Raw genomic sequence first — 13,711 nt, 5'->3', positions numbered from 1 at the left:
CCTCCAAGACTTCACCCCCGCCGTCCAGTACATCGACTCAGCCCTAAACGCCGAGAACGGCGGCGTATTCATCCACTGCGCAATGGGAAAGTCCCGATCCGCAACACTCGTCTGCGCATACTTGATCTGGAAGTACAACATCACCCCTGCCGCAGCGCTGGAGCAGCTTTGTGAGGGACGACCAGTGTGCGACCCGAATCCAGGGTTTAAAGAGCAGCTGGAGGTGTGGGGGGAGATGTGTGGGGTTAGTAGTGAGGAGGAGAAGAGGAATGTGTACTCGGCGTGGGAGAACGATAGATTCACAGGAGAAGTTTGGGAATGGGGAGCTCGCTTGGATAAATCTCTAGAACAGCAGTCACGCGAAAAAGTGGCAAGGTCAAAGTTATAGGATCAGATGATAAGAATAAGACTTATCATGACGTCTAAGTAAGGTGTGGCAGGGAAGAACAATACGTATGTAGCAATGCCACCTCTTCTACCCGAAGCAAGGGGACGGACGGCCCTTTTCCAGACCTGCATCTACGTTCTAGGCATTCCAAGGCTTCGATTGGCCCTTCTTTGGCTTGTAGCACTGCAGCCACTCGCTTAGCGCTTTCCTGAACAACGTCCGGCTAACGGGTCCATCGGGCACGGTAGAACCCGTAGTCCTGAAGTCGTAGCAATGCTGCGCGTCCTTGAGGACCAAACCGAATAACTCGTTCTTGCTAGTCTTCTTTCCACACTTGGGCACGTCCTGGATGACTTGAACGCCCTTGGGGGCAAAGGGCTCAGCAGAAGCGGGGGAGAGAGTGCGCCAGGGATCGAATTCACCGTTGGACCAGTAGGTGTTTGAAGGACGGATATCCCAGCCTCCGAAGATCTTGTTGGTGCGGGCGGTGTTTGGCCACTCGGGGAAGAGCGACTTGGGAGCGTTGGGGAATTGGCGGTGGCAGATGTCCTTTTGGTGTTCAAGCGAGTTGTACTTGGACACGAGTTGCTGGGATCCGAGGTTGGCGGATTGGAAGTATCCTGATGGGTAAATTAGTATTATGCAAGGAGGGAAGTTGGGACTGAGAGGACGAAGACTTACCCCACTGTGTGCAGTATTGCCACGTCCAGGCAATGGAAGCGGGGTCTGTGAACCTCTGGTTCAGGTCACAGTTACCGGTCACGTTCAACTTGCCCGAGCACTCGGTTTCCATGAAATCGTTCGTGTTGTTGGCAAAGACAGGGTAGCTCGCCCATCGATCAACCGTCCATTTCGCGCCCTTGCTCTTGGACCAGCCCTCCGCGGGAGCTGTAGTGTTCGTCTTGGGGTCTTTCTCGAGATAGTCGCAGAATTGACGAAGACCCACAGATCCACCTTCCATACCGTAAGACTGCCATAGGTAGAAGGGGGTTGTAAGAGCATCAGCAAAGGTTGGGTTAGAGTTGTTGGCAGCTCCAAGTCCAAGGAACTGCTCCTTGAGCTTGGCGGTTGCGCGTGAGTCTGTGTCCATGATGTTGTCTATGTAGTTAACAGCAGCATGGATATCCTCCGAGCAGTTTCCGAAGCCCTTGGCATGCATACCGCGCCAGATAGGTGAAAAGTAGAAGCTTTGGTCAACGGAAGCTTCGACGGGAGCTGAAGAGGCCCAAGACGCGTGGATAGTGTCGGGGTACATGTTGCGCATGAAAGCGGCCCTCATACCGGGGTATGAGCCACCAACGAAAACCCAAGGAGTCTTGTCGGGTGTGAGCGTAGTATTGACACCCTTCCTGCTGAACTGCCTAGCAAAGGCGTCGACATCCTTAAGCGACTGCTCCGTGTTCAGGAACTCGAATGCCTCGGCTGGCGTGTTGAGGTCGATTGGCGTGGGTGTTGAGTTTCCGTAGAAGCGGTGCTCCCATACGATTCCAATACCGTTATAATCATCGACGAGCTGCTTGAAAAAGCTGGTTTCGTTCAGCAGCCTGGTCCGCGCACCCGGCTCTGCATCTGCCTCGCCCGCGTCGTAGAGGAAAACGGGACCGCCAGGCTTGTACGCATCCATGTTGACCCAGTACCTGTTGAAGAAGGTGCCATGGTAAGAAGGATCCTGGCCTTTCTTGTAGGCGAAGTGGTCGAGTGGCAGCTCGACATATTCCGGAGTGATGTTTCTGAGCGGCGCAGCAGCCAACACAGCCGGGCTGTTTGACGTCGTCGCAACCTTGAGGGTTCTGAGAGCTGAAGCATCGAAAGCGCTGTCGGCGTCGTCCGAGAAAGTGACCATGGGCGAGCCATCTGGGTTGATGCCCATATCGGCAAGCAAATTAAGCTTGCGCTGAATGGCGGCATTCAAGGCGTTGGTGCCCTGCAACAGGGCAAGGGCCACTGCCGCGACGGAGACCGAGGACCGCATGTTGAGGATGAATGAAGTAACGATGCGTGTATAGGAACTGTTGTACCCGGATTACCTCCGCAAGAGATACGCGCGAGTGAGGTATTGGCGGCGGGAGAAGAGCGAAGATGTTCTTCTGCGCAGCTTCTGTTGTCAGACACACAGCCCAATCGACGGCACAGACCACGACAGCGACTCAAGGACGAAAGAACGGCGTAGAGATCCATCTTCGCCATCCTCAGGCCGCCCATATATACATAGCTAACGTCGACGCTATACCGTTTTGCCGCCCATCCTGCGGCCCTTGGTAAGGGCCAGAGGATCATCGGCTGCAAGGCTTACCGAGTCATTAAACTCAACGCCTATTAAACCGCAGATAGCACCGAAAAAAGCTTAGGAGATCTGTCGTGCTTGTCTGTACCGCCAGCTCCAAAGCAGAAGGAGGTTTACGTAGTGACCAAGCGCAGTGGATCGAAGTACAGAAGCTTATCGGGCTTGGTGCTCGAATGGAAGGTCAATTGGTGGGGTCGTGCCAAGTCGTCAAGTCGGCTTCCTACTTTAGCCTAGGTGGCACGGGTTAGTGCTGCTGCTAGATTGATGCGCGCACTCCCCAGGGTCCGCACTGTAGCACCGAGGCGACGGGTGGCGGGCAATTTACCTGGGTGAGGTCTGGACGGAGAGTAGATCTTGTGGCGATGATTACGGCCGACCCGTGGATGTTCGCAGGAAGAGAAGGCATGGTTTGTGGAAGTATTGTTATCAGACAGGCTACGACAGAGAAGGGCCTACTTCGATATTATCATTATCTTCATTGTTTCGACTGCAATGGTCCTTTGTTTGCAACTCGGCAAATATCCCGTATCCCTTCAACAACAACAACACATCTATCCCTTGCTGACCAACATCAGCCGGTCGTCGTGTCGTGTTCGGCCGTTCGTTCTCCGAAGAACGGAATTTGGCCTCCAACCGAAGTATTTTACATAAGAAAAGATCTTGCAATTAAAATTACCAAACACATGCAGCTCGCAGAGAGCCGCTTCATATCCATACATTAACCCCACAAAGTGTTCCAGATGCCGGGTATCGAAGGTTGCCACTACGCCGGACCGTAAAGATCAAATACCCATGTAGATTAGCCGAAGGTACACAGCCTTCTATATGCCATGTGTCGTGTTTCCCAGCTCAATGTTGAGCCATGTGGCTGCCACCAGTCGCGGCGTTCGGGAATGCGATATCTGGCCAATGGCTGGGAGCGTGTCCCTGGACTCCGGATGTTTGGACAAGCCCTTGGCCGTCGCTCCCGGTTCCCTGGGATCCGCCATCTCGACCCAGAGTCATGAGGGTGGTTGCAGTATTTAGATATTCACCGGGCTGGCTGTGTGGCTGCATGTATGCTCGTGTCCATTGACTCCAGTCTTGAGGAGCATAGGTATTAGCCGCGTAGGCGGGCTGATGCCCGTTGTTGGCAATTTGCGCATTACTGTAGGCGTACGCATCTGTGGAAGGTTGCGACATGCTACCCGAGGCTGCTACTGCCAATGCCGCTGCATGATTCGCGTGCATGCTGGTCTCGTCGCCATTGCTGTATGCGTGTTGCTCGTACGATCTGCTCGTATGCTGAGGAAGGGCCACCGGGGTACCAAGATTGTATGGATGGACATTGTTTCCCGGAAGACCACTGTACGGACCCACAGATTGTGATGTGAGGGTAGGGTCTGTGGGTGAACTGGATGAGGTTGTGTACTGTTCGCGGTACCCGCTGTTGTCATACGTGGGGGCGGTGTTCGTCGATCGGGGTGGAGCATGCATTGCTACGCGAGCGAGAGACTCGGTCGCAGTTCGCTTGACAATATTATCGTTGATGTTACTAAGCGACTGGTCGACGATCCTTGCGACGGCAGTTTTGAGCTTGTTCCCAGATGCCAGAAACTGGTCGCATTCGCCAAGCACATTGACCCAGGCTGCCATGTCGCCTTTGAGTTTTGTCATATCCACAGGCGACATTTGTTCTTGCCGCATAGACGAGATGAAGAGGGTGGTGAAGGCAGCAGCAATGTAAACGACCGTGTTGATCCAGGGAATATCCAGACTCTTCTTATTCATCATCGCCGTACAGTTGTGCAGCATCTTCTGCGATGCAGTCAGGCACTTGTCCAGGTTAGAATTGATGATGGCCGTGTCAGTGGACCTGCAAACGGCTGGATGGTGTAGGAGTAGGTTGAACGCCTGATACCAGTACTCGAGATACAAGGCGAATATGTGGTCATCTTCAGATGCATGCGACGGGTCGCGCAACTCGTAAGGGAGGTCATCTTTCCACTGTTGTATGCCGGCTTCGAGGCGTTTCAAGCCCTCCAGGTATGTTCTCGGCGAATGTCGGACAGCATAGATGATCTTGTAGAGTTCCGTTTCCCAGACAATGTATTTAGCCATTTGGATGCCAACTTGGAACGAGCATTGATGGAAAGAGTCCAGCTTGCCTTCCTCACCAGGCAGACAGTCGTTCATTGGATCCGGGAATTCGACATCGATGTCACTTATGCTGATGGGTATCGGCCGTCCAAGCTTTCCGCTAAGGTTGACCAGCAGCGCGTGTAGCGTCCAGTAAACTCGTTTCCTCATCTCGATGTCCAGCTTGCCGAGTTCTCCGGTGCCGTCTACCCAGACTTTGACAGATCTATGCAGACCCAGTTGGACAGCGAACAAATAGACAGTCGAGGTCATGATCCACGCCGCACCGGGCTTGGGGAAGGTCCGGAGGTGGTGGCATATCATGGCCATGGCTTGAACGTCTTCCCAGCCGTGGTCTCCACGGATGAGCTGCTTGTAGAAACTCAGCGCATACATGTAGTGGGCATGCGAATCGTCCAGCATGGTGCTGCCGCTATGTTGGCTGTTGCGGGTCGCGATCTGGTAGGTTATGGTCGCGAGCATCAAATGAACCGTCACGATCTGGGGTGCAGTGGGAACGAAGCTGGAGTCGTTGCCGAATCTCCAAATCTGTGGGCATTAGCGGGGCGCACTGTGGTAATGGGTAGTCGGCCTACCAAATCCATAAAGACTGGCTTGTGGACAAGCATCGTGTAGGGGTTCAGTGAACGCAGATACCAAATGGCGTACTCTTGCAGCTCCGGGTATGGCGGTAGCGGGGGCTCTTCAACGTGGCGACTGCCAATGGCAATGTCGATCAGCGTCGTGTAGGACATGGGCGAGCTCTCGTACTCTTCCTCGCCTGCCATGAAGTCGGTAATGTTGATTTCGGTGCCGAAGATTGACAGTGAGGTGCCTTTGATATGGCTCAAGAGCGAGTCTCCCGCCGCAACACCGAGGTAGTTATCGCCGATGGAGCCGTGCTTGAACTGTGGCAGCGTCTCGATCTTGCCTGGAGTGCCGGCTGGCGCGTAGCCGGGCAGTGGTGAGGTGCTGGTGCGTCGCGGGCCATCGTTCCATGCCTGGCTGTCGCTGGGGGCGGACGACCACGGGTGGCTGGGCGGCTGGAGGGCATTGTAGGCAGGCGGCGCGCGGGGCTCGATGTTGTGCTCCTTCAGCTGGGCCTGGAGGTCAGCGATTTGGGCGCGCAGGTACGAGTTCTCCGACTCCATGGCCTCGGCATGGCCGCGGACAGTGGCGCGTCCGGTGATGCGGTCGGTGGTGCGGCATGGCGTCCTGTTCTGTTCGCATGGCGTGCAGCCCTCGGGACGGCCATCGCAGCGTATCTTGCGCACCTGCCGTGGTGGTTAGTGGTGTCATGGTGTTTAGGAAGGCGCGTCCAGGCAATGACGTCGCTGGCGCAGTGGTTGCCAATGTTGTGAGACGACGAGCGTCAAGACCAATTGACGTGCACCAAGACTCCTTCATCGCACGCGCCTGACTGCATCACGTACCTTGCAGCGGTCGCACGCCTGACCCGTCCGCTTGGAGTCGGCGAGCTTCTTCTTGACAGAGCCGGAGAAGTCATTGTTGGAGGGCGGGCGGTGTTGTGGGCTCAGCGGGTCGGCATGCTCGATGCGCTGGATCTTGTTGACGAGATTGGGGTCATCGTCCGGGGGTCGCTTGGTGGCCATACTTTTCGTAATGCACGTCGAAACAGGCACGAGACGGGAAATGCCGATGGAGAAGACCGATGCAAGTAAACCCAGCAAAGGTGGTGCGCCTCGGGTGGCTTGCGACTATCACCTGTCAAACGAAAGACACATGACTTCTAGCGAGGCTTGCGGCTGCGCGGGAATTGAGCGTCGCTGCACGATGCGCGACCTCTGTGCAGTCTCGTCGGCCGGGTTGCGAGAGAGTGGAGGAAGAAGTGAGGGCTGGCTGCGCTGGGAGTCAAAGGGTGCGAGTGAAAGCGCGTTTCTCGGCGATGCGTCCAAGGGAACAGGCCCATTCTCCGCAAGCCCTCCAGCTATCGACTCCAGTCCGCCCTTTATTGGCCACATGGCGCTCAGAAACCTGGACCTCTAGACGGCTGTGACGGTGCCTGCCCTGACATATTCGGCGAATTTAGTTTGTTCTCTGGCGATCGACACGATGATCCGTCCTGATTCGCCGTGCCACCTTCATTCTCTGGGACTAAATCTAGCTTGGCCGTCCCCGCTCCTGCCCAAAGCGGCCGTCGAGCTTTAGACTCACCCACGATCTGATATCCTTGGAGATTGCTAATGCAAATCGACGACTGACGAACCGCCTAGCAGCGTCCATCTCCATGATCACCACAGAGCATCATCAACCACAGAGACGCCACTAGAGTTTCCATCACACGACGAAACACGCACGACGACATCACATCGCCAACAAGGTTCCGCCCCCGCGACGTGGTGCATTTCAACACCCAAACTTACGCCAACACCAATCCCATCTAACATGGCGTCCGTGCGAACCTTCACAATCCCGCACTACGAGGCCTTCCCTGTCCACGTGGCCTTATTCAAGGATGTCAAAAACGCCTCCTTCCTAAGGCGTCAACTACTCGAGGCCAATCCAGACTTCGACTATGCCTTCTTGGATGCATCCATGGTAGGTCGTGGTTCACTACCTGTTCATTGCTTTTTGCGCCTCCAGCAACCCCCGCCTGTCAGGGTCCGCTGAGTCACCTGGATCAAAACAACACCCCAGAAGTTAATAAAGTTTCGTGATAAGAGATTGCGAGGCGTGGATATTTTCCCCGCGGCATCTTTGCACCATGGTTAATCTCATCACACTGCATGAGCAAATCGGTTCTGCATCTGATGAGGCTGGATCTGGATAACCCTAAGCACTAACTTATCCCAACGACAAAAGCCATGCCACATTTTCAGCCCTACCCTGTTGTCACGGCTCTTTTGAATCGCCATCTACGATGGATCGACATTCACCCTCGGTACTAACACATCACCCCAGATACTCTCACCACACCATCTTCTCTCGGCCACATTCCTCGCCTTACACGCTCACCTGACCAACCGTGCCAAAACGCGCACTCCACATTCCGAGCTAGTATTCCGCCTCTCGCCCAACAACAACATTGGCGAATCATATAAGAAATTCGGTATCGCGGATAACACGACCGCACTGATTGCTGTCAAGCTACCCTTGTCTCCATCAACATCAACAGGGGAGCAGGGCGCTTATGAAAAAGATGAGAGCATCACGAATGAATCTGTGAGTAAGCATCTGGGCAGTGCTGTAGAGGGGACCAGTGTAGAGATGGGAGAGCATGGTGAGGAACTGGGTGAATGGTGTGACGTAGACAAGGTGAAGAAGGTGTATAAGCTGGGTGGCGGAGATAGTGGGAAGAAGGGAAAGAAGGGTGGTGACCTTAACGGGGATGTCGATGCAGAAAGGAGGACCGCGGAGAAGAAAGATATCGAAAGTGTTGTTCTGGGTGTTATCGCGCTGAAAGGGTCATGAGCTAGGGTAGGGTTCCTTGCAATGAACCACTAGGGGTGATCAGATGTTGAGAAGCCTCGACGTGTCGGGCTGACATGCGAGCCTGACCCGAGGGAAGAGAGAAGAATATTCGAAATACCAGGCAAACGGGTCGGATGCATGCATTCAACTCAAAAGAAACTTCTCCACCATACTATGCTACAGGTTTAGCGACCATATAGATACACTCTATAATTTACGAGAAAGTCGCCCAAGCTTATAACTCCCTGTACTCGGGCTTGAGGAAGTCGGCCATGTTCTTGGGCCTGGGGTATGGGTTCTCGGCGTGGTGGTGGTCATGGCCGTGGGCGTCGTCGGCCGGGCCAACGTACTTCATCTCGTATACGGATCCGCATTCCATGCAGCGGGACTTGGGCTCCTCACGGGTAAGGGTGATCCAGAGGACGTTGTGCGAATCGGCGGGGAAACCGGTGCAACCAACGTACTGCTCGTTACCGGCCGAGTTGACGGTGATGGGGTCCTCCATCGTACCTGCATTTCATCAGCATCACATCACGCTACTAGTAGCCCAAACTCGCGCAAGTTCTGTCTTCCTAATCTTTCCTGGGGCGGCATCACGTACCGAGACGGCTGGCGTCCAATGGCCTCATGTCGAAGATATCGATACCCTGCATCTTTCCGAGAATTTCGAGACGCTCAAGACCGGTCGCCTGCTCGGCATCGGTGGGAACGGTACCGGGCTGCGCACCAGGGGGCAGAAGATCCTCCTCGGTCTTGATTTCTACAGAAGTGACCTCGTCAGCAATTGATGGTTTTGGCCTATCGTAGCCGCGGCAATGCGGATGACGAAGTGCGGGCGCAACATACGGTCGAGCTTCTTGAAGCCTGCGAGGACGCTGGGGGCGTTGGCCGAGTGGCCAGTCTCCTTCTGCGCAATGTTGCTCTCCTTGGCCTCCTTGCTCTCGGTGGACTCCCCTGCTATGGTGTCAATGGCACATCGTACGATAGCTCCTCGCGAAACATACAGCGGGCAAAGGTGGTGGTGAAGGTGCGGCGGGTCGCAATGGCGCGGGGGGCCACACGCCTTGCTGCGGCGATAGCAGAGCGCTGGACGAACATGGCGGGACGATTGGGGTGGAGTGGAGAGGGTGGGCGTGGTTATCGAGCTGGTGATGTTCGTCAGTCGTGAATTGACGAGCCGACGGCAGACGTCTTGGCGCTGTGATTAGGTAAGGCAAGCCACAGAACGCTGGTGACGCTGCCGACAAGCTTCTGCCTCGTGGCCTGCGATCGTTGATTCATCAACGGCTCGTTTCTACGACTTGCGCCATGCACCTGCAGCATCATGACCTACGCTGCCTTGATCTTAGACATTGGTGATTATTTATAAGACGGTCCTGCGCACGACCGCTCTACCTTACAGCCTTCGATACTCTGCTCTCAACCTTGGGACTACTCTAGACATCTTCACCCACTAACGCACTAATTTGATAATTTTGGTTACTTACCCAGCATGTCTTTCAAACCAGCGCTCGTCATCGTCGACGTACAGGAAGACTTTTGCCCGCCGGTAAGCACCCACGACTCGCATGGCTGCCTCCAAATTAACAAGCTTAGAACGGAGCGCTCGCAGTAACAGGTGGACGCGACATCGTCCCGACCATCAACGAGTTCCTCACATATCCCTTTGCTCTCAAAGTCGCGACGAAAGACTTTCATCCCCAAGACCACGTCTCTTTCGCCTCGAACCACTCTCCACCGAACAACAAGCCTTTCGAATCCACATTCACCATCAAGAACCCGAACAATCCAGAGGAGACGCAGGAAACGCGGCTATGGCCAGACCACTGTGTGCAGGGCACAAAAGGCTCTGAGCTGCTGCCAGAGCTGGACGTCAGCAAGGTCGACCACATAGTCGAGAAGGGTCAGGACAAGCGCGTTGAGATGTATTCTGCGTTTGCGGATCCGTTCAAGCGCCCATCTGTGGCCAAGAGCGATCTGGCAGAGACTCTGCGCAAGGCTGAAATCACCGACGTCTTTGTCGTCGGTCTCGCAGGCGATTACTGCGTCAAGTACACTGCGATTGATGCACAGAAGGAGGGCTTCAAAACATGGGTTGTTGGCGATGCGACAAGGGCAGTCGATCCGTCAGCAATGGAAGAGGTTCACAAGGAGTATGAGAAGGTCGGAGTGACGGTCATAGCCAAGGACGATGCGCAGGTCCAGAGGGTCAAGGAGCAAGGCCAGCGGACTCAGGACCAGGGCGCGAAGGATGCAAGCAAGGCCGGTGAGAGTGTACTGGACTAGACGACAGTCATGAATGTTTGATATCAATCGAATCTAAGGTGTCTCGTCGGATCTTTGGCGATGTGCAGCCCCCTGATAGCGACGTCATTGCCATGAATGCTCCACGCGCCCGGTTCCCTCGGAATGCGACGCGTAGCACTGAAGATAATCATCAAGCGACATCCGGGCCGGCCCCCACTGTATCTGGTGGCACTGTTCCTGGAATCGCAGGTCCTGGGTATTCGGAAGAATAGTCGTGCTCCGAGCCGTGCCGCATGCGCGTGTCGCGTACTTCGTACGGCGGCGCTCTGGCATGTGCCGACTGCGGGGCATGGGGCAGCAGGCTTGCAGAACACAGCCTGGCGATCGCTATATTAGTGCCAGTCAGCTGGATGCTCAAAAGACTGCATGCTGTGTCGCCTGGCGCCCTGGACCCCTCACTGCACGCCCTTCCACGGTTGAGTGTTGTTGATGTTTACAGTTTGCTGCTAAACAGGTCCAACGCGCGGGGTCGCTAGTTTTTGTGAAGCCCCCATCGTCATTGCTGAGACTAAGCTCACCCTCGCCGGCACCCGAAGCACCAAGACATCCTCTGCCGGTACTTCGCTGCCTGCTTCTGCCCGCCTCACCTCGACCACTTTTCCCTTTCTCTCCCTCTGCGGCCTGTATCCACCATGCCGCACCTACCTATAGTCTCCAAACACCGGCGGTCGTCGCTCACCAGTGCGTCATCTCCCGAATTCCGGCCGTACCGAAGCTGATGCGAGTGTGAATGTTTAGGTAGCCGCGGGTCCTCCATAGACGAGACACGACGACACGAGGGCGGCGACGAGACGACCAAGGAGGACGAGACCGTCATGGATTCCGAGCAGGGCAGCATGCTCTCCCACATCATATCCCAACTGCGACCTGGCGCCGACTTGAGCCGCGTCACGCTTCCCACCTTCATCCTCGAACCGCGATCGATGCTGGAACGCATAACAAAGTGTGTAGCGCATCTAGGCTTGGCGACGGGTGCATAGGCTGACTATCAGGCAGCTTCATGGCACATCCGGAGACGCTTCTCCCTATAACCACGGTGGAAGACCCCGTACAGCGATTCGTAGCAGTGACCAAGTTCTACCTGAGTGGTTGGCACATCAAGCCCCCGTATGCATTTCCGCCGTCTTCGTGCGCCCACAAGCAACAACTGATGTGACTTAGGGGAGTCAAGAAGCCGCTCAACCCCATCCTGGGTGAAATCTTCACCGGCTACTGGGACTACCCAGACGGCACCAAGGGCTACTACATCTCCGAACAGACGTCGCACCACCCGCCCAAGTCGAGCTACTTCTTCATGGCCCCCGAGCACAACATCCGCATAGACGGCACCCTCAAGCCTCGAAGCAAGTTCCTCGGCAACTCCGCGGCGAGTATGATGGAGGGCATCGCGGTTCTGCGGCTACTGAATACCGGCGAGCGATTGTAAGTCGAGCAGATGAACACCACAACTTGAGGCTCACGACAGGTAGTTTCGTCACACAACCCAACATGTACGCGCGCGGTATCCTCTTCGGGACGATGAAGTACGAGCTTGGCGACCACGCATACATTCGCTGCCCCGAGACCGGTCTCACTGCCGATCTCGAATTCAAGACCAAGGGTTACTTCAGTGGGTCCTACAACGCTATCGGTGGCTACATCAAAGACGCCAGCGGCAAGAACCTGTACGAGCTCTCGGGCCAGTGGAACGAGGAGATGTACATCAAGGATCTGACAGTAAGGTTATCACTCTTGCAAGGTCAGAATATGTACTGACCATCTGTAGACTGGCAAAAAGGAGCTCCTGTTCGATGCAGCACACACCAAACATACCCCACCGTCGGCTCGGCCTCTCGAGGAACAAAACGACCGAGAATCGCAAAAGCTCTGGCACGATGTGACCGAGGCTGTGAAGCGGAGAGACCAGGACGTCGCAACCGATGCCAAGGCTAAGATTGAAGACATGCAAAGGCAGGAAGCTGCGAAAAGAAACAGCGAAGGTGTGGACTGGCACCCACAGCTCTTCAGACGCGTAAAGGGCGGCAGTGGCGGCAGCGAAGAGGGCGAAGAAGACCTCGACTGGATCATCAATGCAAAGATGTCAGTACCCCGCAAACCCTCTGTGTACGTTTTCGTGCTAACAGGATGTAGTGATGGCAAGACGCCTGACGAAGTCGTCAAGCAGATCCTGCAGATCTATGCGATCCTCCCGGGTCAGAAGCCAGACAAACAATTCAACATCCCATCGCGAGCGAGTGAAGCGCATCTACCACAGGCACAAGGAGCTGTACAACCAGCGGAACAAGTGCCCGCTGGACAGTCAGCACAGTCTACGGAAACGTTGCAGCCAGTACCTTCCGAGCCTACAAGCGTGCAGTCGCAACCAGTGACACAACACGAACAGCAGAGCGTAGGTCTTCCCAGCAACTTCGACGGAACATCGACTCATGCCCCGCCCTTCAAAAACAGCAGCATCCCCAGCAATCCTAGCAACCCACCTATGCCACCTCTCGAAAAGCCCTATTCGCAACCTAGTGCGATCTCACCCGAGAACCGTGAGGCCTTCGCCAAGGAACTGCCTCCCAGCAAACTCCTTAATTCCAACCCCGAACCAGAGCCACGAAAGGACGATCTCCTGCGGAGGACCGATAGTGAGACTCAGGAGGACGATGAGTTCCATGATGCACAATCGTGAGTTCTTTTTCCGAGCTCTCGTTGGCTCCGCTATCGATACCTACTACCATAATCTGGTATCTTCTTTCTTTTTGTTGTCATGGGTCAAGGCTCACGATCCTATCTATAGAGTTCTCGAATTGAAAGAATCCAAGAAACGCTGCGGCGGCGGATGCTTTTCAACCTGCATCCCATCATAGAATTACCCCATTGCGGCCTTCATTTTGTCCCGTGTCTCTAGCCTGGTAATGGGTTGTAGTTGGATGGTTTATGGCATCGAATGCATTTCTGGAAAGTACTAATCCATGTTGGCTTGCGCGATAAACTAGTTTGTGAATGATGCAGCTTGGACGGTGTTGCCTTGGGATGCCTAGATCGTGTCCGGGGATGGCAAGGCTGCAGCCACGTTTTTGGACAAAGTAGGGTTGGTGGCGTTGCACCAAGGGTGCACGCCTAATCCGAAGACCCCATAATCCCGCCGTGCCGCCCTAGATACTCCACAAGCTTCTTTTCATAAGAGCTCGAGTTCC

At 55.0% G+C, this 13,711-nt stretch overlaps 5 protein-coding genes across 5 annotated transcripts; 2 read left to right on the top strand and 3 right to left on the bottom strand.

Moving 5' to 3' along the window:
• Positions 1-526: 526 nt before the first annotated feature.
• J4E93_009082 (uncharacterized protein) lies at positions 527-2,360 on the bottom strand (the record flags this gene model as incomplete). The annotated part of the gene is made up of 2 exons (XM_049346976.1): positions 527-1,008; positions 1,070-2,360. The coding sequence occupies 2 exons, from the start codon at positions 2,358-2,360 to the stop codon at positions 527-529; spliced, it is 1,773 nt and encodes a 590-aa protein (XP_049195931.1).
• Positions 2,361-3,521: 1,161 nt separating this feature from the next.
• Positions 3,522-6,403, bottom strand: J4E93_009081 (uncharacterized protein; the record flags this gene model as incomplete). Its single annotated transcript, XM_049346975.1, has 3 exons — positions 3,522-5,339; positions 5,387-6,064; positions 6,224-6,403. The coding sequence occupies 3 exons, from the start codon at positions 6,401-6,403 to the stop codon at positions 3,522-3,524; spliced, it is 2,676 nt and encodes an 891-aa protein (XP_049195930.1).
• Positions 6,404-8,457: 2,054 nt separating this feature from the next.
• J4E93_009080 (uncharacterized protein) lies at positions 8,458-9,320 on the bottom strand (the record flags this gene model as incomplete). Its single annotated transcript, XM_049346974.1, has 4 exons — positions 8,458-8,732; positions 8,824-8,982; positions 9,069-9,176; positions 9,227-9,320. The coding sequence occupies 4 exons, from the start codon at positions 9,318-9,320 to the stop codon at positions 8,458-8,460; spliced, it is 636 nt and encodes a 211-aa protein (XP_049195929.1).
• Positions 9,321-9,714: 394 nt separating this feature from the next.
• J4E93_009079 (uncharacterized protein) lies at positions 9,715-10,508 on the top strand (the record flags this gene model as incomplete). Its single annotated transcript, XM_049346973.1, has 2 exons — positions 9,715-9,771; positions 9,819-10,508. The coding sequence occupies 2 exons, from the start codon at positions 9,715-9,717 to the stop codon at positions 10,506-10,508; spliced, it is 747 nt and encodes a 248-aa protein (XP_049195928.1).
• Positions 10,509-11,161: 653 nt separating this feature from the next.
• J4E93_009078 (uncharacterized protein) lies at positions 11,162-13,203 on the top strand (the record flags this gene model as incomplete). The annotated part of the gene is made up of 7 exons (XM_049346972.1): positions 11,162-11,210; positions 11,268-11,472; positions 11,526-11,636; positions 11,691-11,951; positions 11,999-12,245; positions 12,295-12,608; positions 12,660-13,203. 7 exons carry the CDS (start codon positions 11,162-11,164, stop codon positions 13,201-13,203), a joined length of 1,731 nt encoding a protein of 576 aa, XP_049195927.1.
• Between the last annotated feature and the right edge of the window lie 508 nt (positions 13,204-13,711).

This window comes from Alternaria ventricosa, assembly GCF_023758065.1.
Source record: "Alternaria ventricosa strain BMP 2768 chromosome Unknown scaffold_19, whole genome shotgun sequence".
In the NCBI taxonomy this organism is placed as follows: Eukaryota; Fungi; Ascomycota; class Dothideomycetes; order Pleosporales; family Pleosporaceae; genus Alternaria; species Alternaria ventricosa.
This window is presented reverse-complemented; position numbering and strand designations above follow the sequence as displayed.